Source organism: Dunckerocampus dactyliophorus, chromosome 4 (genome assembly GCF_027744805.1).
Source record: "Dunckerocampus dactyliophorus isolate RoL2022-P2 chromosome 4, RoL_Ddac_1.1, whole genome shotgun sequence".
Classification (NCBI taxonomy): Eukaryota; Metazoa; Chordata; class Actinopteri; order Syngnathiformes; family Syngnathidae; genus Dunckerocampus; species Dunckerocampus dactyliophorus.
This window is the reverse complement of record NC_072822.1, coordinates 17,810,101-17,836,640: the sequence shown is the minus strand read 5'-3', so window position 1 is coordinate 17,836,640 and position 26,540 is coordinate 17,810,101. Positions and strand designations below refer to the sequence as shown.

General features: G+C 50.2%; 1 protein-coding gene across 2 annotated transcripts; it reads left to right on the top strand.

The window, feature by feature from the left end:
* Positions 1–484: 484 nt before the first annotated feature.
* LOC129179961 (E3 ubiquitin-protein ligase NEURL3) lies at positions 485–4,050 on the top strand. Of its 2 annotated transcripts, XM_054773854.1 has the most exons (6): positions 485–603; positions 719–795; positions 894–938; positions 2,095–2,607; positions 2,689–2,814; positions 2,891–4,050. In XM_054773854.1, the coding sequence occupies exons 3-6, from the start codon at positions 914–916 to the stop codon at positions 3,067–3,069; spliced, it is 843 nt and encodes a 280-aa protein (XP_054629829.1). In that variant the 5' UTR covers positions 485–603; positions 719–795; positions 894–913; the 3' UTR covers positions 3,070–4,050. The 2 variants fall into 2 exon arrangements, with proteins under 2 accessions (XP_054629829.1, XP_054629828.1); XM_054773853.1 differs by having other exon boundaries at positions 719–938.
* The last annotated feature ends 22,490 nt before the right edge of the window (positions 4,051–26,540 follow it).

Below are 26,540 nucleotides of genomic sequence, written 5' to 3'. Positions count from 1 at the left end.
GCATTTATGAAGGAGTAATTTTATTACTAATTCAATGACTTTTTTGGGAATGTAACAAGTAAGTATAGCTAATTAGTTTTTTTTAAGTATTTTGCCCAGCACTGGGTACAGTAAGTAACTCTATACAGTACTTTCTTCTCATTTCTGTATGTGTAATTATTATTTACTTAATATTATGCGTCTGTGCATACATTATCTCAACTTTTATATGGTAGCGCTGAAAAACTTAATTGAATATATTCCTTTCACAGACTAAGTAATATACTGCAGACTATCACCGGGGAATCGGTGAGGATTCCCGGAAAAAATCATGTGACGGTTGGTCACAGTAGAGTTGTAACTTTCCAGCTACGCTGATGATGTCATTTTTTTCCTTGTATGGCCTCTTCCTACTACCCTCAAAGCTGTGATCCAATCAGGAAAAAGAGGCTGGTCCTTGCTCAGGGCAGGAGCCAGTCGAACACTTTCAGTTTCACCAAGCCTTCTTACTGCAACATGTGTGCCAGATAGGCTCGGATTACTCCACATGTTTCCAAGTATTGTTCCCTTCCGGGAAATCTATTGTATGCTGCTCATGATCTAAATGATGTTGAATAGAAAACGGTATGGCATGAAGAGAATACATGTGTTTTTACACATCAGTGTGCATAGACATACTGTATGTATTCATGTGGATGTGTATGTGTAATAACAATGCGCATCCTATTTTTTCATTAAGGTAATTTCCAGAGCAGTTGGCCACCTCCCTGAGCCCCTCCCCTTTAGGGCCATGTGATGTAGGGGCGGTTTTTGAGTGTGAGACCACATGCACTTGTGTTTATAAATACATTTGTCCTGCCTTCGTTTTACATAAAGCCAGATGAACAATTGTAAGGTGAACCTGTCTTCTTCAGCCTTGGACTTCTTCATCCAGATGGTGGAACACAGCCAGGACACTGGTGAGTTTTCACTATAAACTTCAGTTTCCATCAGTTATACTGTTATCATATCAAATATTTGTTTGAAATAGTTATGGTAGTAGTGACCTTTTTTTAAAAAAAAATCCACGTTTGGCATGTGTTAATAACTAATAGCATTTTTCTGTCTAAAAATTGGAAATGTTGTTGTTACACTCACTGGCCACTTCATTGGGTACACCTCCTCTATGTCAGTGATTCCCAACATGGGGTACGAGACCAAATTGCAAGGGGTACGTGGAAACATTTCATTTTTTTAATATTAAGTAAACATTGTCAGTCATTTCATATTAAGCCAGACAATAAAATGGAACTGTATTTTTTTTCAGTTTCTGAGTAGTAAGTGCACTTTATGAGTAGGCTTAAGGCGGTGGAGTGTAGTGAATGATTGCTCTAGTATTCTTCCTCTCTGATGTATGCAAACATTGCATTACGGCAGGGGTGTCCAAACCTTTTCCACTGAGGGCCACATACTGAAAAATCAAAGGATGCAAGAACCACTTTGATATTTTGTAAACCAACACATATAGATATACTAAGAACTTATATTTATTTCAAGAAATATATATATATATATATATATATATATATATATATATGTATATATATATATATATATATATATATATATGTATATATATGTATATATATATATGTATATATAGTATAATGTTGTAATGTAACTTTTTCCACAAACAAATTTTCGAAAAAAATTTAAACTCTGTTGTTTTGTTTATTTCTCCTAATATTACGACTTAAAAAAAATAACATCTTAATATTTCAACTTTGTGCTACTAAAACAACATTATTTTTACTCATAATATTATAACATTAAAAAGTACGACTAGTAAAAGTACGAGTTTTTCTTGTTAGATTACAACTTTTGTCTTTTTTTATATTTTGACTTTATTCTTGTAAAATTACTGCAGATTGGTTTGGTTTGGTTTGGTTTGGTTTAATTTATTTCGAACATGCATATGTCCGAAAAGGATTATATATAAATTTTATTTTTAGAATGGGTAAATAAAACAACAGCCGTGGGCTGTGATAACACACAAAGTATGAAAGAAGAGTTTTTTCTTGTGTACCACTTTTTTTGTAACATGCCACTCTAATTTTGAACAATTTTACTTTGCAGTTGCTGAGTCAGGGAGGTCGCACAAATGCGGTTTCTTTTGCCTTGGTCCTCTCACCTTCCACAAGCAAGCCGTGGGAGACATGGTCCACCTGAGTCAGGAATGCCGACATGCAAAAAGGTCCAACAACACCTTCAGGAACGGCCTGGTGTTCAGCAGCCGCCCAGTGAAAGTCCAGGAGCGGATTCGCCTGCGGGTTGAGGAAGACGCTGCTAACTGGCACGGAGCCTTGCGGCTGGGCTTCACCAACGTGCCGCCAGAAGACAGATGTCGGCCCCTGCCCTGCATGGCTCTGCCTGACCTCACTGACACCCCTGGGCACTGGGCTGCCCCCGTGCATGAGGCCTACTGCCAAGCGGGTTCAGAACTGGAGTTCTGGGTGTCTCATTCTGGCAGTGTGTATTTTTCAGACCACAGGGGCTGCCGGCATGAGTTATTAAGAGGAGTCGACCACAGCCGGCCTCTGTGGGCCATGATTGACATCTATGGACAGACGTGCGCCATTGTCCTCCTGGGTAGGTTTGCTAATCGTCACACAGCTTGTATGGAATTGTTTGGATGAGTATTGAAATGAAACACTTCTCTTTTTGCTGCAGGTTCAGAGAAAAGGGCACTATTCCACACCAAGAGGTCCTGTAAGAGTCTCACCTGGGCCGCTTCTGACACAGACTCCTTGATTTCTGACGACTCCATCTCCTGTCTCAACATGGAGGTGACCGCCGGTAGGAAGAGTCCCTTCATTGTGTCACCAACTGTGATGGTTTTTTTTTCATGATGGTTCCTGTCTCCTCATGACAGATTGGGGAGAACAGATGACCTGTGTGGCGTGTATGAGCCAGGAGGTCAACGTCTCTCTGCGTTGTGGCCACCGCTGTTTGTGTCGCACTTGCGCTGCCATGATCTTTAGACAGTCTGGCACGTGTCCCCTGTGCAGGCAGAGCATGAGGCGGCCATCGGTGGCTTGGTCGCCCAGGTGAAAGAAGCCAGTGGTTCACCAGAGCAGAGCTGCTGAGAAACAGTGACATGTAGATAAGCTAATTGCACTTTTTTTTTTTAAACCCTCCTATCATCCTTGGGGTCAATTTGACCCCTTTCAATGTTTGTCATTCGAAGAAATAGTACTTGAATTTTTATTTTCTGCTTCATATTTCATGACTTTTTCCAATTTGATAGCTACAATTGATTGAGAATGACATTATCATGATGATATTATCTCAATGTTTTGAACACATATTACACACATTGGTGTTCCGCAGTTTGACCCCAAGCTGTTCTAGCTGTGAAAAACCTGCCTGTCTTTGTGTGAGCCATGTGTGGCCTAACATCCACACACCTACAAGCGCAGAGTTGGTACTTTCGAGTTGATAACAAACAACCAAAAAAACATATGACACTGAAATAACCCAAATAACAAAAGAGGAGGGTGAGTGAGACTTCATAGTGACTAACTAAAAATATATGACACAAAAAGGACATCAATAAGTAAATAAATGTGTTTATGACAGGAATGGGAGGGTCACCAACCTCAATCAAAATGGTTCATTTTGGGAAAGTCATGAATGTGCACCCCAAATGTTGTCAGTTAATTTGACAAGATTCGGATGAAAAAAATTTGGCCTGATGGTGGTGCTTCATCTTCAAGCGATTATTTAGTACTCAACAAATCAACAAAGTGCCTGAGACAAAAACTTGGTAAACATTTTTCTGTACATTTTTTTCTGGAGGAAAAGATCCATGGGTAAAATGTGTGATTAATATTTGAGGAGAATATGAGGGTTGAAATCATGTTTGAACGATGTGGATTGTTTTTGGATTGCATGTTATTTTAGCTGATCTGTTTTTTAAAATTAAGAAAGCAGATCTTCATTTGCACTGTTAATCTTTTTAGATATGTAATTGTGTTTTTATAAATAAATGATGTAATGTACTGTATGTGTTATGTTTGTAAAGACACACAATAAATCGACTGTTGAACATTGACATCTTTGTCTATGTTTAAGGCCATGTCCGTTTTAATAACACATATTTTCTATGTCTTTTGGCTTCTCGTTCACTGAGATGTGTGAAAAGTCCGGCTAGAGTGGAGATTTGAAAAAAGTCCGCAAACTCAGTGTTTGTGTGTGGATGGGTAAACTGAGCTTTTACACACATAATCCATCCATCCATTTTCCGGCTGTCGTGAAATTGCATTTTTTTTCAAGTTGCTGAAACAACACTTATCTGGTCCGGGAGGTGCTCCCAACCCACCACACATTCATCGGGGGTCCGGCACGACCCAAAGATGGCAAAAACCCAACTTTTCCGAGGGGTCGATTTTCGCCCTTTTTTTCAGTGTCGGCTGTTGCGAAATCACATTTTTTTCAAGTTGCTAAAACGACACTTTTCCTGTCTGGGAGGTGCTCCAAACCCACCACACATTCATCGGGGGTCCCGGCAGGACCCAAAGATGGCAAAAAAACATTTCCAACTGGTCAATTTTCGCCCGTTTTTTCAGTGCCGCAGCTGTCGCGAAATCGCATTTTTTTCAAGTTGCTGAAACGACACTTTTTCTGGTTCGGGAGGTGCTCCAAACCCACCAAACATTCATCGGGGGTCTCGGCAGGACCCAAAGATGGCAAAAAAACCCAACATTTCCAACTGATCGATTTTCGTCCGGTTTTTCAGGACCGCAGCTGTCGCGAAATCGCATTTTTTTCAAGTTGCTGAAACGACACTTTTTCTGGTCCGGGAGGTGCTTCAAACCCACCAAACATTCATCGGGGGTCCCGACAGGACCCAAAGATGGCAAAAAAACCCAACATTTCCAACTGATCGATTTTCATCCGGTTTTTCAGGACCGCAGCTGTCGCGAAATCGCATTTTTTTCAAGTTGCTGAAACGACACTTTTTCTGGTCCGGGAGGTGCTCCAAACCCACCAAACATTCATCAAGGGTCCCGGCAGGACCCAAAGATGGCAAAAAAACCCAACATTTCCAACTGATCGATTTTCGTCCGGTTTTTCAGGACCGCAGCTGTCGCGAAATCGCATTTTTTTCAAGTTGCTGAAACAACACTTTTTCTGGTCCGGGAGGTGCTCCAAACCCACCAAACATTCATCGGGGGTCCCGGCAGGACCCAAAGATGGCAAAAAAACCCAACATTTCCAACTGATCGATTTTCGTCCGTTTTTTCAGGACCGCAGCTGTCGCGAAATCGCATTTTTTTCAAGTTGCTGAAACAACACTTTTTCTGGTCTGGGAGGTGCTCCAAACCCACCAAACATTCAACGAGGGTCCCGGATGGACCCAAAGATGGCAAAAAAACCCAACTTTTCCGACAGGCCAGGTCAGCATTTCCATGCACAGGTTTCCCTTTGAAAGGAACAACCAGGCTCAAGGATCGCCACTATGAGTATGTCCAAGTGTCACTGCACGTTACATACACTGTATTGTGATATGGAACTCTGTGATCTGAAATCCTCCCACGCTCAATACTATTTTAAACTACACGACTGTAAACATTTGTTTTCATTGTTTTGATTTGTGTTTTGAATTTGAACTGGACAGTACTCTTTCTTTCTTTAGGTATTTCAATTTAAATTTCCCTGTTGTGGGCTAAATAAAGTACAACCTAATCTATTTATATGAAATGTATATTTAAAACAAAAACGGAACTAAAACTTTTGTTGCCAAATACTGTAACTTTCAGCTGTTGTTTGAGAAAAAGAAAATACAAATATTTTCACTGCAGTGTTTTTTGTAAAACACATCAGTGTGTTGCTAAAGATTTGCAAGTTCAAAGTAGTGCATGTGTGTATTTTGTACAAGGTATTGTTAGGTTTCGATTGTAGAGTTTCATTTTGACAGAGCTCCGAGGTGTTTTACAACAAGCATCAGGTCTTATCTTCCTTGCGTGTGGAGTTGTGACACAGGAAGCCAAATTTTGCAAAATGTGTGTGAGCAATCACCAAAAACTTTAACCGCGATAATGGAGGAGTTACTGTACACTGATGAGCATTATATTGACCTTATATACAAGTCAGCCGCAGGCATTTTTACAACTCTACTTGTGTAGATGGACATTGAACAAAAATCTGTCAATTCCTTCTGATTTTAAAACAAATTTCACTTAGCAAAAAATGGAAATAGAATGAATCTTTTCCAGGGTCGACTGTACAGTTTACCTGTATTTGTTGACCTATTAACCGCCATACAAGTGGCAAAATAATCTTACCGCTGTAATTTTAATGTTAAAACAATATAACAGGCTTTTCATACGCTCTTCAATGACGTATGAGAGGGATGTAATATAAGTCACATGGAATATGCAGCTCACGCATCTATTTTTATTTTTAAACAACTACAGTATTCACAACAATTTAAAAACAGCAGCAGTTTTTATGCAACTTTGAAGATATTTTCGTCCTGAAATTAGGTAGATTTTCAATTCCAAACTGTGCAACCATAGGGTTGTTTGAATGTGGAGGAACCATTGTAACATGTTTCACCTTGAAGGTCTTACAAGGTAATTTGATCATTTTGTAGAAACTTGACACAATGATCATGTGCTTAAGGCCAGTAAAAGTGGAGTTTTCAGTTTCATTCTGACTGTGCACATTAACAAAACTGCAGATGAGATGCTTTGGCTGTCAACGTGTCCTCTCCTTAATTAAGTTATCAGTACTTTTTAGCTGTTAGTGAAATGTTGTGCATGTATCTGCAGTATTTCTGGAGTACTTATTCTGTTCAAGGTAAAAGGAAAGCTGGAGCCTATCCTAGCTCAATTTGGATGAGACCGGGTACATCCTGGAGTGGGCATCAATCAATCCCAGGGCACAAATAGACAAACAATCATTCACACACATGCTACCTCCTATGGACTCCTATTGACCCCCGATGAATGTTTGGGGGGTTTGGCCCACCTCCCAGGGCGGAAAAGTGTCGTTTCAGCAACATGAAAAAAATGCGATTTCGCGACAGTGCCGGCACTGTCGAAACGGTTGAAAATCGACCACTCGGAAAAGTTGGGTTTTTTGCCATCTTTGGGTCCTGCCGGGAACCCCGATGAATGTTTGGGGGGTTTGGCCCACCTCCCGGGGTGGAAAAGTGCGATTTTGCGACAGTGTTTCGACACTGTCGAAACGGGTGAAAATCGACCCCTCGGAAAAGTTGGGTTTTTGCCATCTTTGGGTCCTGCCGGGAACCCCGATGAATGTTTGGGGGGTTTGGCCCACCTCCCGGGGTGGAAAAGTGCGATTTTGCGACAGTGTTTCGACACTGTCGAAACGGGTTAAAATCGACCCCTGGGAAAAGTTGGGTTTTTTGCCATCTTTGGGTCCTGCCGGGACCCCCGATGAATGTTTGGGGGGTTTGGCCCACCTCCCGGGGCGGAAAAGTGTCATTTCAGCAACTTGAAAAAATGTGATTTCGCGACAGTGCCGGCACTGTCGAAACGGCTGAAAATCGACCCCTCGGAAAAGTTGGGTTTTTTGCCATCTTTGGGTCCTGCCGGGACCCCCGATGAATGTTTGGGGGGTTTGGCCCACCTCCCGGGGCGGAAAAGTGTCATTTCATCAACTTGAAAAAATGCGATTTCGCGACAGTGCCGGCACTGTCGAAACGGTAGAAAATCGACCCCTCGGAAAAGTTGGGTTTTTTGCAATCTTTGGGTCCTGCCGGGACCCCCGATGAATGTTTGGGGGGTTTGGTCCACCTCCCAGGGCGGAAAAGTGTCGTTTCAGCAACTTGAAAAAATGCAATTTTGCGACAGTGCCGGCACTGTCGAAACGGTTGAAAATCGACCCCTCCGAAAAGTTGGGTTTTTTGCCATCGTTGGGTCCTGCCGGGACCCCCGATGAATGTTTGGGGGGTTTGGCCCACCTCCCGGGGCGGAAAAGTGTCGTTTCAGCAACTTGAAAAAATGCGATTTCGCGACAGTGCCGGCACTGTCGAAACGGTTGAAAATCGACCCTTCGGAAAAGTTGGGTTTTTTGCCATCTTTGGGTCCTGCCGGGACCCCCGATGAATGTTTGGGGGGTTTGGCCCACCTCCCGGGGCGGAAAAGTGTCGTTTCAGCAACTTGAAAAAATGCGATTTCGCGACAGTGCCGGCACTGTCGAAACGGTTGAAAATCGACCCCTCGGAAAAGTTGGGTTTTTTGCCATCTTTGGGTCCTGCCGGGACCCCCGATGAATGTTTGGGGGGTTTGGCCCACCTCCCGGGGCGGAAAAGTGTCGTTTCAGCAACTTGAATAAATGAGATTTCGCGACAGTGCCGGCACTGTCGAAACGGTTGGAAATCGACCCCTCGGAAAAGTTGGGTTTTTTGCCATCTTTGGGTCCTGCCGGGACCCCCGATGAATGTTTGGGGGGTTTGGCCCACCTCCCGGGGCGGAAAATTGTCGTTTCAGCAAATTGAAAAAATGCGATTTCGTGACAGTGCCAGCACTGTCGAAACGGGTGAAAATCGACCCCTCGGAAAAGTTGGGTTTTTTCGCCATCTTTGGGTCCTGCCGGGACCCCCGATGAATGTTTGGGGGCTTTGGCCCACCTCCCGGGGCGGAAAAGTGTCGTTTCAGCAACTTGAAAAAATGCGATTTCGCGACAGTGCCGGCACTGTCGAAACGGGTGAAAATCGACCCCTCGGAAAAGTTGGGTTTTTTGCCATCTTTGGGTCCTGCCGGGACCCCGATGAATGTTTGGGGGGTTTGGCCCACCTCCCGGGGCGGAAAAGTGTCGTTTCAGCAACTTGAAAAAATGCGATTTCGCGACAGTGCCGGCACTGTCGAAACGGTTGAAAATCGACCCCTCGGAAAAGTTGGGTTTTTTGCCATCTTTGGGTCCTGCCGGGACCCCCGATGAATGTTTGGGGGGTTTGGCCCACCTCCCGGGGCGGAAAATTGTCGTTTCAGCAAATTGAAAAAATGCGATTTCGCGACAGTGCCGGCACTGTTGAAACGGGTGAAAATCGACCCCTCGGAAAAGTTGGGTTTTTTGCCATCTTTGGGTCCTGCCGGGACCCCCGATGAATGTTTGGGGGGTTTGGCCCACCTCCCGGGGCGGAAAAGTGTCGTTTCAGCAACTTGAAAAAATGCGATTTCGCGACAATCGACCCCTCGGAAAAGTTGGGTTTTTTGCCATCTTTGGGTACTGCCGGGACCCCTGATGAATGTTTGGGGGGTTTGGCCCACCTCCCGGGGCGGAAAAGTGTCGTTTCAGCAACTTGAAAAAATGCGATTTCGCGACAGTGCCGGCACTGTCGAAACGGTTGAAAATCGACCCCTCGGAAAAGTTGGGTTTTTTGCCATCTTTGGGTCCTGCCGGGACCCCCGATGAATGTTTGGGGGGTTTGGCCCACCTCCCGAGGCGGAAAAGTGTCGTTTCAGCAGCTTGAAAAAATGCGATTTCGCGACAGTGCCGGCACTGTCGAAACGGTTGAAAATCGACCCCTCGGAAAAGTTGGGTTTTTTGCCATCTTTGGGTCCTGCCGGGACCCCCGATGAATGTTTGGGGGCTTTGGCCCACCTCCCGGGGCGGAAAAGTGTCGTTTCAGCAACTTGAAAAAATGCGATTTCGCGACAGTGCCGGCACTGTCGAAACGGGTGAAAATTGACCCCTCGGAAAAGTTGGGTTTTTTGCCATCTTTGGGTCCTGCCGGGACGCCGATGAATGTTTGGGGGGTTTGGCCCACCTCCCGGGGCGGAAAAGTGTCGTTTCAGCAACTTGAATAAATGAGATTTCGCGACAGTGCCGGCACTGTCGAAACGGTTGAAAATCGACCCCTCGGAAAAGTTGGGTTTTTTGCCATCTTTGGGTCCTGCCGGGACCCCCGATGAATGTTTGGGGGGTTTGGCCCACCTCCCGGGGCGGAAAAGTGTCGTTTCAGCAACTTGAAAAAATGCGATTTCGCGACAGTGCCGGCACTGTCGAAACGGGTGAAAATCGACCCCTCGGAAAAGTTGGGTTTTTTGCCATCTTTGGGTCCTGCCGAGAACCCCGATGAATGTTTGGGGGGTTTGGCCCACCTCCCGGGGCGGAAAAGTGTCGTTTCAGCAACTTGAAAAAATGCGATTTCGCGACAGTGCCAGCACTGTCGAAACGGGTGAAAATCGACCCCTCGGAAAAGTTGGGTTTTTTGCCATCTTTGGGTCCTGCCGGGACCCCCGATGAATGTTTGGGGGGTTTGGCCCACCTCCCGGGGCGGAAAAGTGTCGTTTCAGCAACTTGAAAAAATGCGATTTCGCGACAGTGCCGGCACTGTTGAAACGGGTGAAAATCGACCCCATGGAAAAGTTGGGTTTTTTGCCATCTTTGGGTCCTGCCGGGACCCCCGATGAATGTTTGGGGGGTTTGGCCCAACTCCCGGGGCGGAAAAGTGTCGTTTCAGCAACTTGAAAAAATGCGATTTCGCGACAATCGACCCCTCGGAAAAGTTGGGTTTTTTGCCATCTTTGGGTACTGCCGGGACCCCTGATGAATGTTTGGGGGGTTTGGCCCACCTCCCGGTGCGGAAAAGTGTCGTTTCAGCAACTTGAAAAAATGCGATTTCGCGACAGTGCCGGCACTGTCAAAACGAGTGAAAATCGACCCCTCGGAAAAGTTGTTTTTTTTGCCATCTTTGGGTCCTGCCGGGACCCCGATGAATGTTTGGGGGGTTTGGCCCACCTCCCGGGGCGGAAAAGTGTCGTTTCAGCAACTTGAATAAATGAGATTTTGCGACAGTGCCGGCACTGTCGAAACGGTTGAAAATCGACCCCTCGGAAAAGTTGGGTTTTTTGCCATCTTTGGGTCCTGCCGGGACCCCCGATGAATGTTTGGGGGGTTTGGCCCACCTCCCGGGGCGGAAAATTGTCGTTTCAGCAACTTGAAAAAATGCGATTTCGCGACAGTGGGTGAAAATCGACCCCTCGGAAAAGTTGGGTTTTTTGCCATCTTTGGGTACTGCCGGGACCCCTGATGAATGTTTGGGGGGTTTGGCCCACCTCCCGAGGCGGAAAAGTGTCGTTTCAGCAGCTTGAAAAAATCCGATTTCGCGACAGTGCCGGCACTGTCGAAACGGTTGAAAATCGACCCCTCGGAAAAGTTGGTTTTTTTGCCATCTTTGGGTCCTGCCGGGACCCCGATGAATGTTTGGGGGGTTTGGCCCACCTCCCGGGGCGGAAAAGTGTCGTTTCAGCAACTTGAATAAATGAGATTTCGCGACAGTGCCGGCACTGTCGAAACGGTTGAAAATCGACCCCTCGGTAAAGTTGGGTTTTTTGCCATCTTTGGGTCCTGCCGGGACCCCCGATGAATGTTTGGGGGGTTTGGCCCACCTCCCGGGGCGGAAAATTGTCGTTTCAGCAAATTGAAAAAATGCGATTTCGCGACAGTGGGTGAAAATCGACCCCTCGGAAAAGTTGGGTTTTTTGCCATCTTTGGGTCCTGCCGGGACCCCGATGAATGTTTGGGGGGTTTGGCCCACCTCCCGGGGCGGAAAAGTGTCGTTTCAGCAACTTGAAAAAATGCGATTTTGCGACAGTGCCGGCACTGTCGAAACGGGTGAAAATCGACCCCTCGGAAAAGTTGTTTTTTTTGCCATCTTTGGGTCCTGCCGGGACCCCCGATGAATGTTTGGGGGGTTTGGCCCACCTCCCGGGGCGGAAAAGTGTCGTTTCAGCAGCTTGAAAAAATCCGATTTCGCGACAGTGCCGGCACTGTCGAAATGGTTGAAAATCGACCCCTCGGAAAAGTTGGTTTTTTTGCCATCTTTGGGTCCTGCCGGGACCCCGATGAATGTTTGGGGGGTTTGGCCCACCTCCCGGGGCGGAAAAGTGTCGTTTCAGCAACTTGAATAAATGAGATTTCGCGACAGTGCCGGCACTGTCGAAACGGTTGAAAATCGACCCCTCGGTAAAGTTGGGTTTTTTGCCATCTTTGGGTCCTGCCGGGACCCCCGATGAATGTTTGGGGGGTTTGGCCCACCTCCCGGGGCGGAAAATTGTCGTTTCAGCAAATTGAAAAAATGCGATTTCGCGACAGTGGGTGAAAATCGACCCCTCGGAAAAGTTGGGTTTTTTGCCATCTTTGGGTCCTGCCGGGACCCCGATGAATGTTTGGGGGGTTTGGCCCACCTCCCGGGGCGGAAAAGTGTCGTTTCAGCAACTTGAAAAAATGCGATTTTGCGACAGTGCCGGCACTGTCGAAACGGGTGAAAATCGACCCCTCGGAAAAGTTGTTTTTTTTGCCATCTTTGGGTCCTGCCGGGACCCCCGATGAATGTTTGGGGGGTTTGGCCCACCTCCCGGGGCGGAAAAGTGTCGTTTCAGCAACTTGAATAAATGAGATTTCGCGACAGTGCCGGCACTTTCAAAACGGTTGAAAATCGACCCTTCGGAAAAGTTGGATTTTTTGCCATCTTTGGGTCCTGCCGGGACCCCGATGAATGTTTGGGGGGTTTGGCCCACCTCCCGGGGCGGAAAAGTGTCGTTTCAGCAACTTGAAAAAATGCGATTTCGCGACAGTGCCGGCACTGTCGAAACGGTTGAAAATCGACCCCTCGGAAAAGTTGGGTTTTTTGCCATCTTTGGGTCCTGCCGGGACCCCCGATGAATGTTTGGGGGGTTTGGCCCACCTCCCGGGGCGGAAAAGTGTCGTTTCAGCAACTTGAAAAAATGCGATTTCGCGACAGTGCCGGCACTGTTGAAACGGGTGAAAATCGACCCCACGGAAAAGTTGGGTTTTTTGCCATCTTTGGGTCCTGCCGGGACCCCCGATGAATGTTTGGGGGGTTTGGCCCACCTCCCGGGGCGGAAAATTGTCGTTTCAGCAACTTGAAAAAATGCGATTTTGCGACAGTGCCGGCACTGTCGAAACGGGTGAAAATCGACCCCTCGGAAAAGTTGGGTTTTTTGCCATCTTTGGGTCCTGCCGGGACCCCCGATGAATGTTTGGGGGGTTTGGCCCACCTCCCGGGGCGGAAAAGTGTCGTTTCAGTAACTTGAAAAAATGCGATTTCGCGACAATCGACCCCTCGGAAAAGTTGGGTTTTTTGCCATCTTTGGGTACTGCCGGGACCCCTGATGAATGTTTGGGGGGTTTGGCCCACCTCCCGGGGCGGAAAAGTGTCGTTTCAGCAACTTGAAAAAATGCGATTTCACGACAGTGCCGGCACTGTCGAAACGGTTGAAAATCGACCCCTCGGAAAAGTTGGGTTTTTTGCCATCTTTGGGTCCTGCCGGGACCCCCGATGAATGTTTGGGGGGTTTGGCCCACCTCCCGGGGCGGAAAAGTGTCGTTTCAGCAACTTGAAAAAATGCGATTTCGCGACAGTGCCGGCACTGTCGAAACGGTTGAAAATCGACCCCTCGGAAAAGTTGGGTTTTTTGCCATCTTTGGGTCCTGCCGGGACCCCCGATGAATGTTTGGGGGCTTTGGCCCACCTCCCGGGGCGGAAAAGTGTCGTTTCAGCAACTTGAAAAAATGCGATTTCGCGACAGTGCCGGCACTGTCGAAACGGGTGAAAATCGACCCCTCGGAAAAGTTGGGTTTTTTGCCATCTTTGGGTCCTGCCGGGACCCCCGATGAATGTTTGGGGGGTTTGGCCCACCTCCCGGAGCGGAAAAGTGTCGTTTCAGCAACTTGAAAAAATGCGATTTCGCGACAATCGACCGCTCGGAAAAGTTGGGTTTTTTGCCATCTTTGGGTCCTGCCGGGACCCCCGATGAATGTTTGGGGGGTTTGGCCCACCTCCCGGGGCGGAAAAGTGTCGTTTCAGCAACTTGAAAAAATGCGATTTCACGACAGTGCCGGCACTGTCGAAACGGTTGAAAATCGACCCCTCGGAAAAGTTGGGTTTTTTGCCATCTTTGGGTCCTGCCGGGACCCCCGATGAATGTTTGGGGGGTTTGGCCCACCTCCCGGGGCGGAAAAGTGTCGTTTCAGCAACTTGAAAAAATGCGATTTCGCGACAGTGCCGGCACTGTCGAAACGGTTGAAAATCGACCCCTCGGAAAAGTTGGGTTTTTTGCCATCTTTGGGTCCTGCCGGGACCCCCGATGAATGTTTGGGGGCTTTGGCCCACCTCCCGGGGCGGAAAAGTGTCGTTTCAGCAACTTGAAAAAATGCGATTTCGCGACAGTGCCGGCACTGTCGAAACGGGTGAAAATCGACCCCTCGGAAAAGTTGGGTTTTTTGCCATCTTTGGGTCCTGCCGGGACCCCCGATGAATGTTTGGGGGGTTTGGCCCACCTCCCGGAGCGGAAAAGTGTCGTTTCAGCAACTTGAAAAAATGCGATTTCGCGACAATCGACCGCTCGGAAAAGTTGGGTTTTTTGCCATCTTTGGGTCCTGCCGGGACCCCCGATGAATGTTTGGGGGGTTTGGCCCACCTCCCGGGGCGGAAAATTGTCGTTTCAGCAACTTGAAAAAATGCGATTTTGCGACAGTGCCGGCACTGTCGAAACGGGTGAAAATCGACCCCTCGGAAAAGTTGGGTTTTTTGCCATCTTTGGGTCCTGCCGGGACCCCCGATGAATGTTTGGGGGCTTTGGCCCACCTCCCGGGCCGGAAAAGTGTCGTTTCAGCAGCTTGAAAAAATGCGATTTCGCGACAGTGCCGGCACTGTTGAAACGGTTGAAAATCAACCCCTCGGAAAAGTTGGGTTTTTTGCCATCTTTGGGTCCTGCCGGGACCCCCGATGAATGTTTGGGGGCTTTGGCCCACCTCCCGGGGCGGAAAAGTGTCGTTTCAGCAACTTGAAAAAATGCGATTTCGCGACAGTGCCGGCACTGTCGAAACGGGTGAAAATCGACCCCTCGGAAAAGTTGGGTTTTTTGCCATCTTTGGGTCCTGCCGGGACCCCCGATGAATGTTTGGGGGGTTTGGCCCACCTCCCGGAGCGGAAAAGTGTTGTTTCAGCAACTTGAAAAAATGCGATTTCGCGACAATCGACCCCTCGGAAAAGTTGGGTTTTTTGCCATCTTTGGGTCCTGCCGGGACCCCGATGAATGTTTGGGGGGTTTGGCCCACCTCCCGGGGCGGAAAAGTGTCGTTTCAGCAACTTGAAAAAATGCGATTTCGCGACAGTTTCGATTTTCGAAACGGTTGAAAATCGACCCCTCGGAGAAGTTGGGTTTTTTGCCATCTTTGGGTACTGCCAAGACCCCCGATGAATGTTTGGGGGGTTTGGCCCACCTCCCGGGGCGGAAAAGTGTCGTTTCAGCAACTTGAAAAAATGCGATTTCGCGACAGTGCCGGCACTGTCGAAACGGGTGAAAATCGACCCCTCGGAAAAGTTGTTTTTTTTGCCATCTTTGGGTCCTGCCTGAACCCCCGATGAATGTTTGGGGGGTTTGGCCCACCTCCCGGGGCGGAAAAGTGTCGTTTCAGCAACTTGAAAAAATGCGATTTCGCGACAGTGCCGGCACTGTCGAAACGGTTGAAAATCGACCCCTCGGAGAAGTTGGGTTTTTTGCCATCTTTGGGTACTGCCAAGACCCCCGATGAATGTTTGGGGGGTTTGGCCCACCTCCCGGGGCGGAAAAGTGTCGTTTCAGCAACTTGAAAAAATGCGATTTCGCGACAGTGCCGGCACTGTCGAAACGGTTGAAAATCGACCCCTCGGAAAAGTTGGGTTTTTTGCCATCTTTGGGTACTGCCGGGACCCCCGATGAATGTTTGGGGGGTTTGGCCCACCTCCCGGGGCGGAAAAGTGTCGTTTCAGCAACTTGAAAAAATGCGATTTCGCGACAGTGCCGGCACTGTCGAAACGGGTGAAAATCGACCCCTCGGAAAAGTTGGGTTTTTTGCCATCTTTGGGTCCTGCCGGGACCCCCGATGAATGTTTGGGGGGTTTGGCCCACCTCCCGGGGCGGAAAAGTGTCGTTTCAGCAACTTGAAAAAATGCGATTTCGCGACAGTGCCGGCACTGTCGAAACGGTTGAAAATCGACCCCTCGGAAAAGTTGGGTTTTTTGCCATCTTTGGGTCCTGCCGGGACCCCCAATGAATGTTTGGGGGCACTGTCGAAACGGTTGAAAATCGACCCCTCGGAAAAGTTGGGTTTTTTGCCATCTTTGGGTCCTGCCGGGACCCCCGATGAATGTTTGGGGGGTTTGGCCCACCTCCCGGGGCGGAAAAGTGTCATTTCAGCAACTTGAAAAAATGCGATTTCGCGACAGTGCCGGCACTGTCGAAACGGTTGAAAATCGACCCCTCGGAAAAGTTGGGTTTTTTGCCATCTTTGGGTACTGCCGGGACCCCCGATGAATGTTTGGGGGGTTTGGCCCACCTCACGGGGCGGAAAAGTGTTGTTTCAGGAACTTGAAAAAATGCGATTTCGCGACAGTGCCGGCACTGTCGAAACGGTTGAAAATCGACCCCTCGGAAAAGTTGGGTTTTTTGCCATCTTTGGGTACTGCCGGGACCCCCGATGAAGGTTTGGGGGGTTTGGCCCACCTCCCGGGGCGGAAAAGTGTCATTCAGCAACTTGAAAAAATGCGATTTCGCGACAGTGCCGGCACTGTCGAAACGGGTGAAAATCGACCCCTCAGAAAAGTTGGGTTTTTTGCCATCTTTGGGTCCTGCCGGGACCCCCGATGAATGTTTGGGGGGTTTGGCCCACCTCCCCGGGCGGAAAAGTGTCGTTTCAGCAACTTGAAAAATGCGATTTCGCGACAGTGCCGGCACTGTCGAAACGGTTGAAAATCGACCCCTCGGAAAAGTTGGGTTTTTTGCCATCTTTGGGTACTGCCGGGACCCCCGATGAATGTTTGGGGGGTTTGGCCCACCTCCCGGGGCGGAAAAGTGTCGTTTCAGCAACTTGAAAAAATGCGATTTCGCGACAGTGCCGGCACTGTCGAAACGGTTGAAAATCGACCCCTCGGAAAAGTTGGGTTTTTTGCCATCTTTGGGTACTGCCGGGACCCCCGATGAATGTTTGGGGGGTTTGGCCCACCTCCCGGGGCGGAAAAGTGTCATTTCAGCAACTTGAAAAAATGCGATTTCGCGACAGTGCAGGCACTGTCGAAACGGTTGAAAATCGACCCCTCGGAAAAGTTGGGTTTTTTGCCATCTTTGGGTCCTGCCGGGACCCCCGATGAATGTTTGGGGGGTTTGGCCCACCTCCCCGGGCGGAAAAGTGTCGTTTCAGCAACTTGAAAAAATGCGATTTCGCTACAGTGCCGGCACTGTCGAAACGGGTGAAAATCGACCCCTCGGAAAAGTTGGGTTTTTTGCCATCTTTGGGTCCTGCCGGGACCCCCGATGAAGGTTTGGGGGGTTTGGCCCACCTCCCGGGGCGGAAAAGTGTCATTCAGCAACTTGAAAAAATGCGATTTCGCGACAGTGCCGGCACTGTCGAAACGGGTGAAAATCGACCCATCGGAAAAGTTGGGTTTTTTGCCATCTTTGGGTACTGCCGGGACCCTCGATGAAGGTTTGGGGGGTTTGGCCCACCTCCCGGGGCGGAAAAGTGTCATTCAGCAACTTGAAAAAATGCGATTTCGCGAAAGTGCCGGCACTGTCGAAACGGGTGAAAATCGACCCCTCGGAAAAGTTGGGTTTTTTGCCATCTTTGGGTCCTGCCGGGACCCCCGATGAATGTTTGGGGGGTTTGGCCCACCTCCCGGGGCGGAAAAGTGTCGTTTCAGGAACTTGAAAAAATGCGATTTCGCGACAGTGCCGGCACTGTCGAAACGGTTGAAAATCGACCCCTCGGAAAAGTTGGGTTTTTTGCCATCTTTGGGTACTGCCGGGACCCCCGATGAAGGTTTGGGGGGTTTGGCCCACCTCCCGGGGCGGAAAAGTGTCATTCAGCAACTTGAAAAAATGCGATTTCGCGACAGTGCCGGCACTGTCGAAACGGGTGAAAATCGACCCCTCAGAAAAGTTGGGTTTTTTGCCATCTTTGGGTCCTGCCGGGACCCCCGATGAATGTTTGGGGGGTTTGGCCCACCTCCCCGGGCGGAAAAGTGTCGTTTCAGCAACTTGAAAAATGCGATTTCGCGACAGTGCCGGCACTGTCGAAACGGTTGAAAATCGACCCCTCGGAAAAGTTGGGTTTTTTGCCATCTTTGGGTACTGCCGGGACCCCCGATGAATGTTTGGGGGGTTTGGCCCACCTCCCGGGGCGGAAAAGTGTCGTTTCAGCAACTTGAAAAAATGCGATTTCGCGACAGTGCCGGCACTGTCGAAACGGTTGAAAATCGACCCCTCGGAAAAGTTGGGTTTTTTGCCATCTTTGGGTCCTGCCGGGACCCCCGATGAATGTTTGGGGGGTTTGGCCCACCTCCTGGGGCGGAAAAGTGTCATTTCAGCAACTTGAAAAAATGCGATTTCGCGACAGTGCCGGCACTGTCGAAACGGTTGATAATCGACCCCTCGGAAAAGTTGGGTTTTTTGCCATCTTTGGGTACTGCCGGGACCCCCGATGAATGTTTGGGGGGTTTGGCCCACCTCCCCGGGCGGAAAAGTGTCGTTTCAGCAACTTGAAAAAATGCGATTTCGCTACAGTGCCGGCACTGTCGAAACGGGTGAAAATCGACCCCTCGGAAAAGTTGGGTTTTTTGCCATCTTTGGGTCCTGCCGGGACCCCCGATGAAGGTTTGGGGGGTTTGGCCCACCTCCCGGGGCGGAAAAGTGTCATTCAGCAACTTGAAAAAATGCGATTTCGCGACAGTGCCGGCACTGTCGAAACGGGTGAAAATCGACCCCTCGGAAAAGTTGGGTTTTTTGCCATCTTTGGGTCCTGCCGGGACCCCCGATGAATGTTTGGGGGGTTTGGCCCACCTCCCCGGGCGGAAAAGTGTCGTTTCAGCAACTTGAAAAAATGCGATTTCGCTACAGTGCCGGCACTGTCGAAACGGGTGAAAATCGACCCCTCGGAAAAGTTGGGTTTTTTGCCATCTTTGGGTCCTGCCGGGACCCCCGATGAAGGTTTGGGGGGTTTGGCCCACCTCCCGGGGCGGAAAAGTGTCATTCAGCAACTTGAAAAAATGCGATTTCGCGACAGTGCCGGCACTGTCGAAACGGGTGAAAATCGACCCCTCGGAAAAGTTGGGTTTTTTGCCATCTTTGGGTACTGCCGGGACCCTCGATGAAGGTTTGGGGGGTTTGTCCCACCTCCCGGGGCGGAAAAGTGTCATTCAGCAACTTGAAAAAATGCGATTTCGCGACAGTGCCGGCACTGTCGAAACGGGTGAAAATCGACCCCTCAGAAAAGTTGGGTTTTTTGCCATCTTTGGGTCCTGCCGGGACCCCCGATGAATGTTTGGGGGGTTTGGCCCACCTCCCCGGGCGGAAAAGTGTCGTTTCAGCAACTTGAAAAATGCGATTTCGCGACAGTGCCGGCACTGTCGAAACGGTTGAAAATCGACCCCTCGGAAAAGTTGGGTTTTTTGCCATCTTTGGGTACTGCCGGGACCCCCGATGAATGTTTGGGGGGTTTGGCCCACCTCCCGGGGCGGAAAAGTGTCGTTTCAGCAACTTGAAAAAATGCGATTTCGCGACAGTGCAGGCACTGTCGAAACGGTTGAAAATCGACCCCTCGGAAAAGTTGGGTTTTTTGCCATCTTTGGGTACTGCCGGGACCCCCGATGAATGTTTGGGGGGTTTGGCCCACCTCCCGGGGCGGAAAAGTGTCATTCAGCAACTTGAAAAAATGCGATTTCGCGACAGTGCCGGCACTGTCGAAACGGGTGAAAATCGACCCCTCGGAAAAGTTGGGTTTTTTGCCATCTTTGGGTCCTGCCGGGACCCCCGATGAATGTTTGGGGGGTTTGGCCCACCTCCTGGGGCGGAAAAGTGTCATTTCAGCAACTTGAAAAAATGCGATTTCGCGACAGTGCCGGCACTGTCGAAACGGTTGATAATCGACCCCTCGGAAAAGTTGGGTTTTTTGCCATCTTTGGGTACTGCCGGGACCCCCGATGAATGTTTGGGGGGTTTGGCCCACCTCCCCGGGCGGAAAAGTGTCGTTTCAGCAACTTGAAAAAATGCGATTTCGCTACAGTGCCGGCACTGTCGAAACGGGTGAAAATCGACCCCTCGGAAAAGTTGGGTTTTTTGCCATCTTTGGGTCCTGCCGGGACCCCCGATGAAGGTTTGGGGGGTTTGGCCCACCTCCCGGGGCGGAAAAGTGTCATTCAGCAACTTGAAAAAATGCGATTTCGCGACAGTGCCGGCACTGTCGAAACGGGTGAAAATCGACCCCTCGGAAAAGTTGGGTTTTTTGCCATCTTTGGGTCCTGCCGGGACCCCCGATGAATGTTTGGGGGGTTTGGCCCACCTCCCCGGGCGGAAAAGTGTCGTTTCAGCAACTTGAAAAAATGCGATTTCGCTACAGTACCGGCACTGTCGAAACGGGTGAAAATCGACCCCTCGGAAAAGTTGGGTTTTTTGCCATCTTTGGGTCCTGCCGGGACCCCCGATGAAGGTTTGGGGGGTTTGGCCCACCTCCCGGGGCGGAAAAGTGTCATTCAGCAACTTGAAAAAATGCGATTTCGCGACAGTGCCGGCACTGTCGAAACGGGTGAAAATCGACCCCTCGGAAAAGTTGGGTTTTTTGCCATCTTTGGGTACTGCCGGGACCCTCGATGAAGGTTTGGGGGGTTTGGCCCACCTCCCGGGGCGGAAAAGTGTCATTCAGCAACTTGAAAAAATGCGATTTCGCGACAGTGCCGGCACTGTCGAAACGGGTGAAAATCGACCCCTCTGAAAAGTTGGGTTTTTTGCCATCTTTGGGTACTGCCGGGACCCCCGATGAATGTTTGGGGGGTTTGGCCCACCTCCCCGGGCGGAAAAGTGTCGTTTCTGCAACTTGAAAAAATGCGATTTCGCGACAGTGCCGGCACTGTCGAAACGGTTGAAAATCGACCCCTCGGAAAAGTTGGGTTTTTTGCCATCTTTGGGTCCTGCCGGGAACCCCGATGAAGGTTTGGGGGGTTTGGCCCACCTCCCGGGGCGGAAAAGTGTCATTCAGCAACTTGAAAAAATGCGATTTCGCGACAGTGCCGGCACTGTCGAAACGGGTGAAAATCGACCCCTCAGAAAAGTTGGGTTTTTTGCCATCTTTGGGTCCTGCCGGGACCCCCGATGAATGTTTGGGGGGTTTGGCCCACCTCCCGGGGCGGAAAAGTGTCGTTTCAGCACTGTCGAAACGGGTGAAAATCGACCCCTCAGAAAAGTTGGGTTTTTTGCCATCTTTGGGTCCTGCCGGGACCCCCGATGAAGGTTTGGGGGGTTTGGCCCACCTCCCGGGGCGGAAAAGTGTCATTCAGCAACTTGAAAAAATGCGATTTCGCGACAGTGCCGGCACTGTCGAAACGGGTGAAAATCGACCCCTCAGAAAAGTTGGGTTTTTTGCCATCTTTGGGTCCTGCCGGGACCCCCGATGAATGTTTGGGGGGTTTGGCCCACCTCCCCGGGCGGAAAAGTGTCGTTTCAGCAACTTGAAAAATGCGATTTCGCGACAGTGCCGGCACTGTCGAAACGGTTGAAAATCGACCCCTCGGAAAAGTTGGGTTTTTTGCCATCTTTGGGTACTGCCGGGACCCCCGATGAATGTTTGGGGGGTTTGGCCCACCTCCCGGGGCGGAAAAGTGTCGTTTCAGCAACTTGAAAAAATGCGATTTCGCGACAGTGCCGGCACTGTCGAAACGGTTGAAAATCGACCCCTCGGAAAAGTTGGGTTTTTTGCCATCTTTGGGTCCTGCCGGGACCCCCGATGAAGGTTTGGGGGGTTTGGCCCACCTCCCGGGGCGGAAAAGTGTCATTCAGCAACTTGAAAAAATGCGATTTCGCGACAGTGCCGGCACTGTCGAAACGGGTGAAAATCGACCCCTCGGAAAAGTTGGGTTTTTTGCCATCTTTGGGTCCTGCCGGGACCCCCGATGAATGTTTGGGGGGTTTGGCCCACCTCCCCGGGCGGAAAAGTGTCGTTTCAGCAACTTGAAAAAATGCGATTTCGCTACAGTGCCGGCACTGTCGAAACGGGTGAAAATCGACCCCTCGGAAAAGTTGGGTTTTTTGCCATCTTTGGGTCCTGCCGGGACCCCCGATGAATGTTTGGGGGGTTTGGCCCACCTCCCGGGGCGGAAAAGTGTCATTCAGCAACTTGAAAAAATGCGATTTCGCGACAGTGCCGGCACTGTCGAAACGGGTGAAAATCGACCCCTCGGAAAAGTTGGGTTTTTTGCCATCTTTGGGTACTGCCGGGACCCTCGATGAAGGTTTGGGGGGTTTGGCCCACCTCCCGGGGCGGAAAAGTGTCATTCAGCAACTTGAAAAAATGCGATTTCGCGACAGTGCCGGCACTGTCGAAACGGGTGAAAATCGACCCCTCTGAAAAGTTGGGTTTTTTGCCATCTTTGGGTACTGCCGGGACCCCCGATGAATGTTTGGGGGGTTTGGCCCACCTCCCCGGGCGGAAAAGTGTCGTTTCTGCAACTTGAAAAAATGCGATTTCGCGACAGTGCCGGCACTGTCGAAACGGTTGAAAATCGACCCCTCGGAAAAGTTGGGTTTTTTGCCATCTTTGGGTCCTGCCGGGAACCCCGATGAAGGTTTGGGGGGTTTGGCCCACCTCCCGGGGCGGAAAAGTGTCATTCAGCAACTTGAAAAAATGCGATTTCGCGACAGTGCCGGCACTGTCGAAACGGGTGAAAATCGACCCCTCAGAAAAGTTGGGTTTTTTGCCATCTTTGGGTCCTGCCGGGACCCCCGATGAATGTTTGGGGGGTTTGGCCCACCTCCCGGGGCGGAAAAGTGTCGTTTCAGCACTGTCGAAACGGGTGAAAATCGACCCCTCAGAAAAGTTGGGTTTTTTGCCATCTTTGGGTCCTGCCGGGACCCCCGATGAAGGTTTGGGGGGTTTGGCCCACCTCCCGGGGCGGAAAAGTGTCATTCAGCAACTTGAAAAAATGCGATTTCGCGACAGTGCCGGCACTGTCGAAACGGGTGAAAATCGACCCCTCAGAAAAGTTGGGTTTTTTGCCATCTTTGGGTCCTGCCGGGACCCCCGATGAATGTTTGGGGGGTTTGGCCCACCTCCCCGGGCGGAAAAGTGTCGTTTCAGCAACTTGAAAAATGCGATTTCGCGACAGTGCCGGCACTGTCGAAACGGTTGAAAATCGACCCCTCGGAAAAGTTGGGTTTTTTGCCATCTTTGGGTACTGCCGGGACCCCCGATGAATGTTTGGGGGGTTTGGCCCACCTCCCGGGGCGGAAAAGTGTCGTTTCAGCAACTTGAAAAAATGCGATTTCGCGACAGTGCCGGCACTGTCGAAACGGTTGAAAATCGACCCCTCGGAAAAGTTGGGTTTTTTGCCATCTTTGGGTCCTGCCGGGACCCCCGATGAAGGTTTGGGGGGTTTGGCCCACCTCCCGGGGCGGAAAAGTGTCATTCAGCAACTTGAAAAAATGCGATTTCGCGACAGTGCCGGCACTGTCGAAACGGGTGAAAATCGACCCCTCGGAAAAGTTGGGTTTTTTGCCATCTTTGGGTCCTGCCGGGACCCCCGATGAATGTTTGGGGGGTTTGGCCCACCTCCCCGGGCGGAAAAGTGTCGTTTCAGCAACTTGAAAAAATGCGATTTCGCTACAGTGCCGGCACTGTCGAAACGGGTGAAAATCGACCCCTCGGAAAAGTTGGGTTTTTTGCCATCTTTGGGTCCTGCCGGGACCCCCGATGAATGTTTGGGGGGTTTGGCCCACCTCCCGGGGCGGAAAAGTGTCATTCAGCAACTTGAAAAAATGCGATTTCGCGACAGTGCCGGCACTGTCGAAACGGGTGAAAATCGACCCCTCGGAAAAGTTGGGTTTTTTGCCATCTTTGGGTACTGCCGGGACCCTCGATGAAGGTTTGGGGGGTTTGGCCCACCTCCCGGGGCGGAAAAGTGTCATTCAGCAACTTGAAAAAATGCGATTTCGCGACAGTGCCGGCACTGTCGAAACGGGTGAAAATCGACCCCTCTGAAAAGTTGGGTTTTTTGCCATCTTTGGGTACTGCCGGGACCCCCGATGAATGTTTGGGGGGTTTGGCCCACCTCCCCGGGCGGAAAAGTGTCGTTTCAGCAACTTGAAAAAATGCGATTTCGCGACAGTGCCGGCACTGTCGAAACGGTTGAAAATCGACCCCTCGGAAAAGTTGGGTTTTTTGCCATCTTTGGGTCCTGCCGGGAACCCCGATGAAGGTTTGGGGGGTTTGGCCCACCTCCCGGGGCGGAAAAGTGTCATTCAGCAACTTGAAAAAATGCGATTTCGCGACAGTGCCGGCACTGTCGAAACGGGTGAAAATCGACCCCTCAGAAAAGTTGGGTTTTTTGCCATCTTTGGGTCCTGCCGGGACCCCCGATGAATGTTTGGGGGGTTTGGCCCACCTCCCCGGGCGGAAAAGTGTCGTTTCAGCAACTTGAAAAATGCGATTTCGCGACAGTGCCGGCACTGTCGAAACGGTTGAAAATCGACCCCTCGGAAAAGTTGGGTTTTTTGCCATCTTTGGGTACTGCCGGGACCCCCGATGAATGTTTGGGGGGTTTGGCCCACCTCCCGGGGCGGAAAAGTGTCGTTTCAGCAACTTGAAAAAATGCGATTTCGCGACAGTGCCGGCACTGTCGAAACGGTTGAAAATCGACCCCTCGGAAAAGTTGGGTTTTTTGCCATCTTTGGGTCCTGCCGGGACCCCCGATGAATGTTTGGGGGGTTTGGCCCACCTCCCGGGGCGGAAAAGTGTCATTTCAGCAACTTGAAAAAATGCGATTTCGCGACATTGCCGGCACTGTCGAAACGGTTGAAAATCGACCCCTCGGAAAAGTTGGGTTTTTTGCCATCTTTGGGTCCTGCCGGGACCCCCGATGAATGTTTGGGGGGTTTGGCCCACCTCCCAGGGCGGAAAAGTGTCGTTTCAGCAACTTGAAAAAATGCGATTTCGCGACAGTGCCGGCACTGTCGAAACGGGTGAAAATCGACCCCTCGGAAAAGTTGGGTTTTTTGCCATCTTTGGGTCCTGCCAGGACCACCGATGAATGTTTGGGGGGTTTGGCCCACCTCCCGGGGCGGAAAAGTGTCGTTTCAGCAACTTGAAAAAATGCGATTTCGCGACAGTGCCGGCACTGTCGAAACGGGTGAAAATCGACCCCTCGGAAAAGTTGGGTTTTTTGCCATCTTTGGGTCCTGCCGGGACCCCCGATGAATGTTTGGGGGGTTTGGCCCACCTCCCGGGGCGGAAAAGTGTCGTTTCAGGAACTTGAAAAAATGCGATTTCGCGACAGTGCCGGCACTGTCGAAACGGTTGAAAATCGACCCCTCGGAAAAGTTGGGTTTTTTGCCATCTTTGGGTCCTGCCGGGACCCCCGATGAATGTTTGGGGGGTTTGGCCCACCTCCCGGGGCGGAAAAGTGTCATTTCAGCAACTTGAAAAAATGCGATTTCGCGACAGTGCCGGCACTGTCGAAACGGTTGAAAATCGACCCCTCTGAAAAGTTGGGTTTTTTGCCATCTTTGGGTACTGCCGGGACCCCCGATGAATGTTTGGGGGGTTTGGCCCACCTCCCCTGGCGGAAAAGTGTCGTTTCAGCAACTTGAAAAAATGCGATTTCGCGACAGTGCCGGCACTGTCGAAACGGTTGAAAATCGACCCCTCGGAAAAGTTGGGTTTTTTGCCATCTTTGGGTCCTGCCGGGAACACCGATGAATGTTTGGGGGGTTTGGCCCACCTCCCGGGGCGGAAAAGTGTCGTTTCAGCAACTTGAAAAAATGCGATTTCGCGACAGTGCCGGCACTGTCGAAACGGTTGAAAATCGACCCCTCGGAAAAGTTGGGTTTTTTGCCATCTTTGGGTCCTGCCGGGACCCCCGATGAATGTTTGGGGGGTTTGGCCCACCTCCCGGGGCGGAAAAGTGTCATTTCAGCAACTTGAAAAAATGCGATTTCGCGACAGTGCAGGCACTGTCGAAACGGTTGAAAATCGACCCCTCTGAAAAGTTGGGTTTTTTGCCATCTTTGGGTACTGCCGGGACCCCCGATGAATGTTTGGGGGGTTTGGCCCACCTCCCGGGGCGGAAAAGTGTCATTCAGCAACTTGAAAAAATGCGATTTCGCGACAGTGCCGGCACTGTCGAAACGGGTGAAAATCGACCCCTCGGAAAAGTTGGGTTTTTTGCCATCTTTGGGTCCTGCCGGGACCCCCGATGAATGTTTGGGGGGTTTGGCCCACCTCACGGGGCGGAAAAGTGTTGTTTCAGCAACTTGAAAAAATGCGATTTCGCGACAGTGCCGGCACTGTCGAAACGGTTGAAAATCGACCCCTCGGAAAAGTTGGGTTTTTTGCCATCTTTGGGTCCTGCCGGGACCCCCGATGAATGTTTGGGGGGTTTGGCCCACCTCCCGGGGCGGAAAAGTGTCGTTTCAGGAACTTGAAAAAATGCGATTTCGCGACAGTGCCGGCACTGTCGAAACGGTTGAAAATCGACCCCTCGGAAAAGTTGGGTTTTTTGC

Coding starts and splice junctions, on each gene's coding strand:
- LOC129179961 (XM_054773853.1), top strand. CDS start 860: ATGAACAATTGTAAGGTGAACCTGTCTTCTTCAGCCTTGGACTTCTTC. Junction 939..2,094: donor GGAACACAGCCAGGACACTG/GTGAGTTTTCAC, acceptor TTTACTTTGCAG/TTGCTGAGTCAGGGAGGTCG. Junction 2,608..2,688: donor GTGCGCCATTGTCCTCCTGG/GTAGGTTTGCTA, acceptor TTTTTGCTGCAG/GTTCAGAGAAAAGGGCACTA.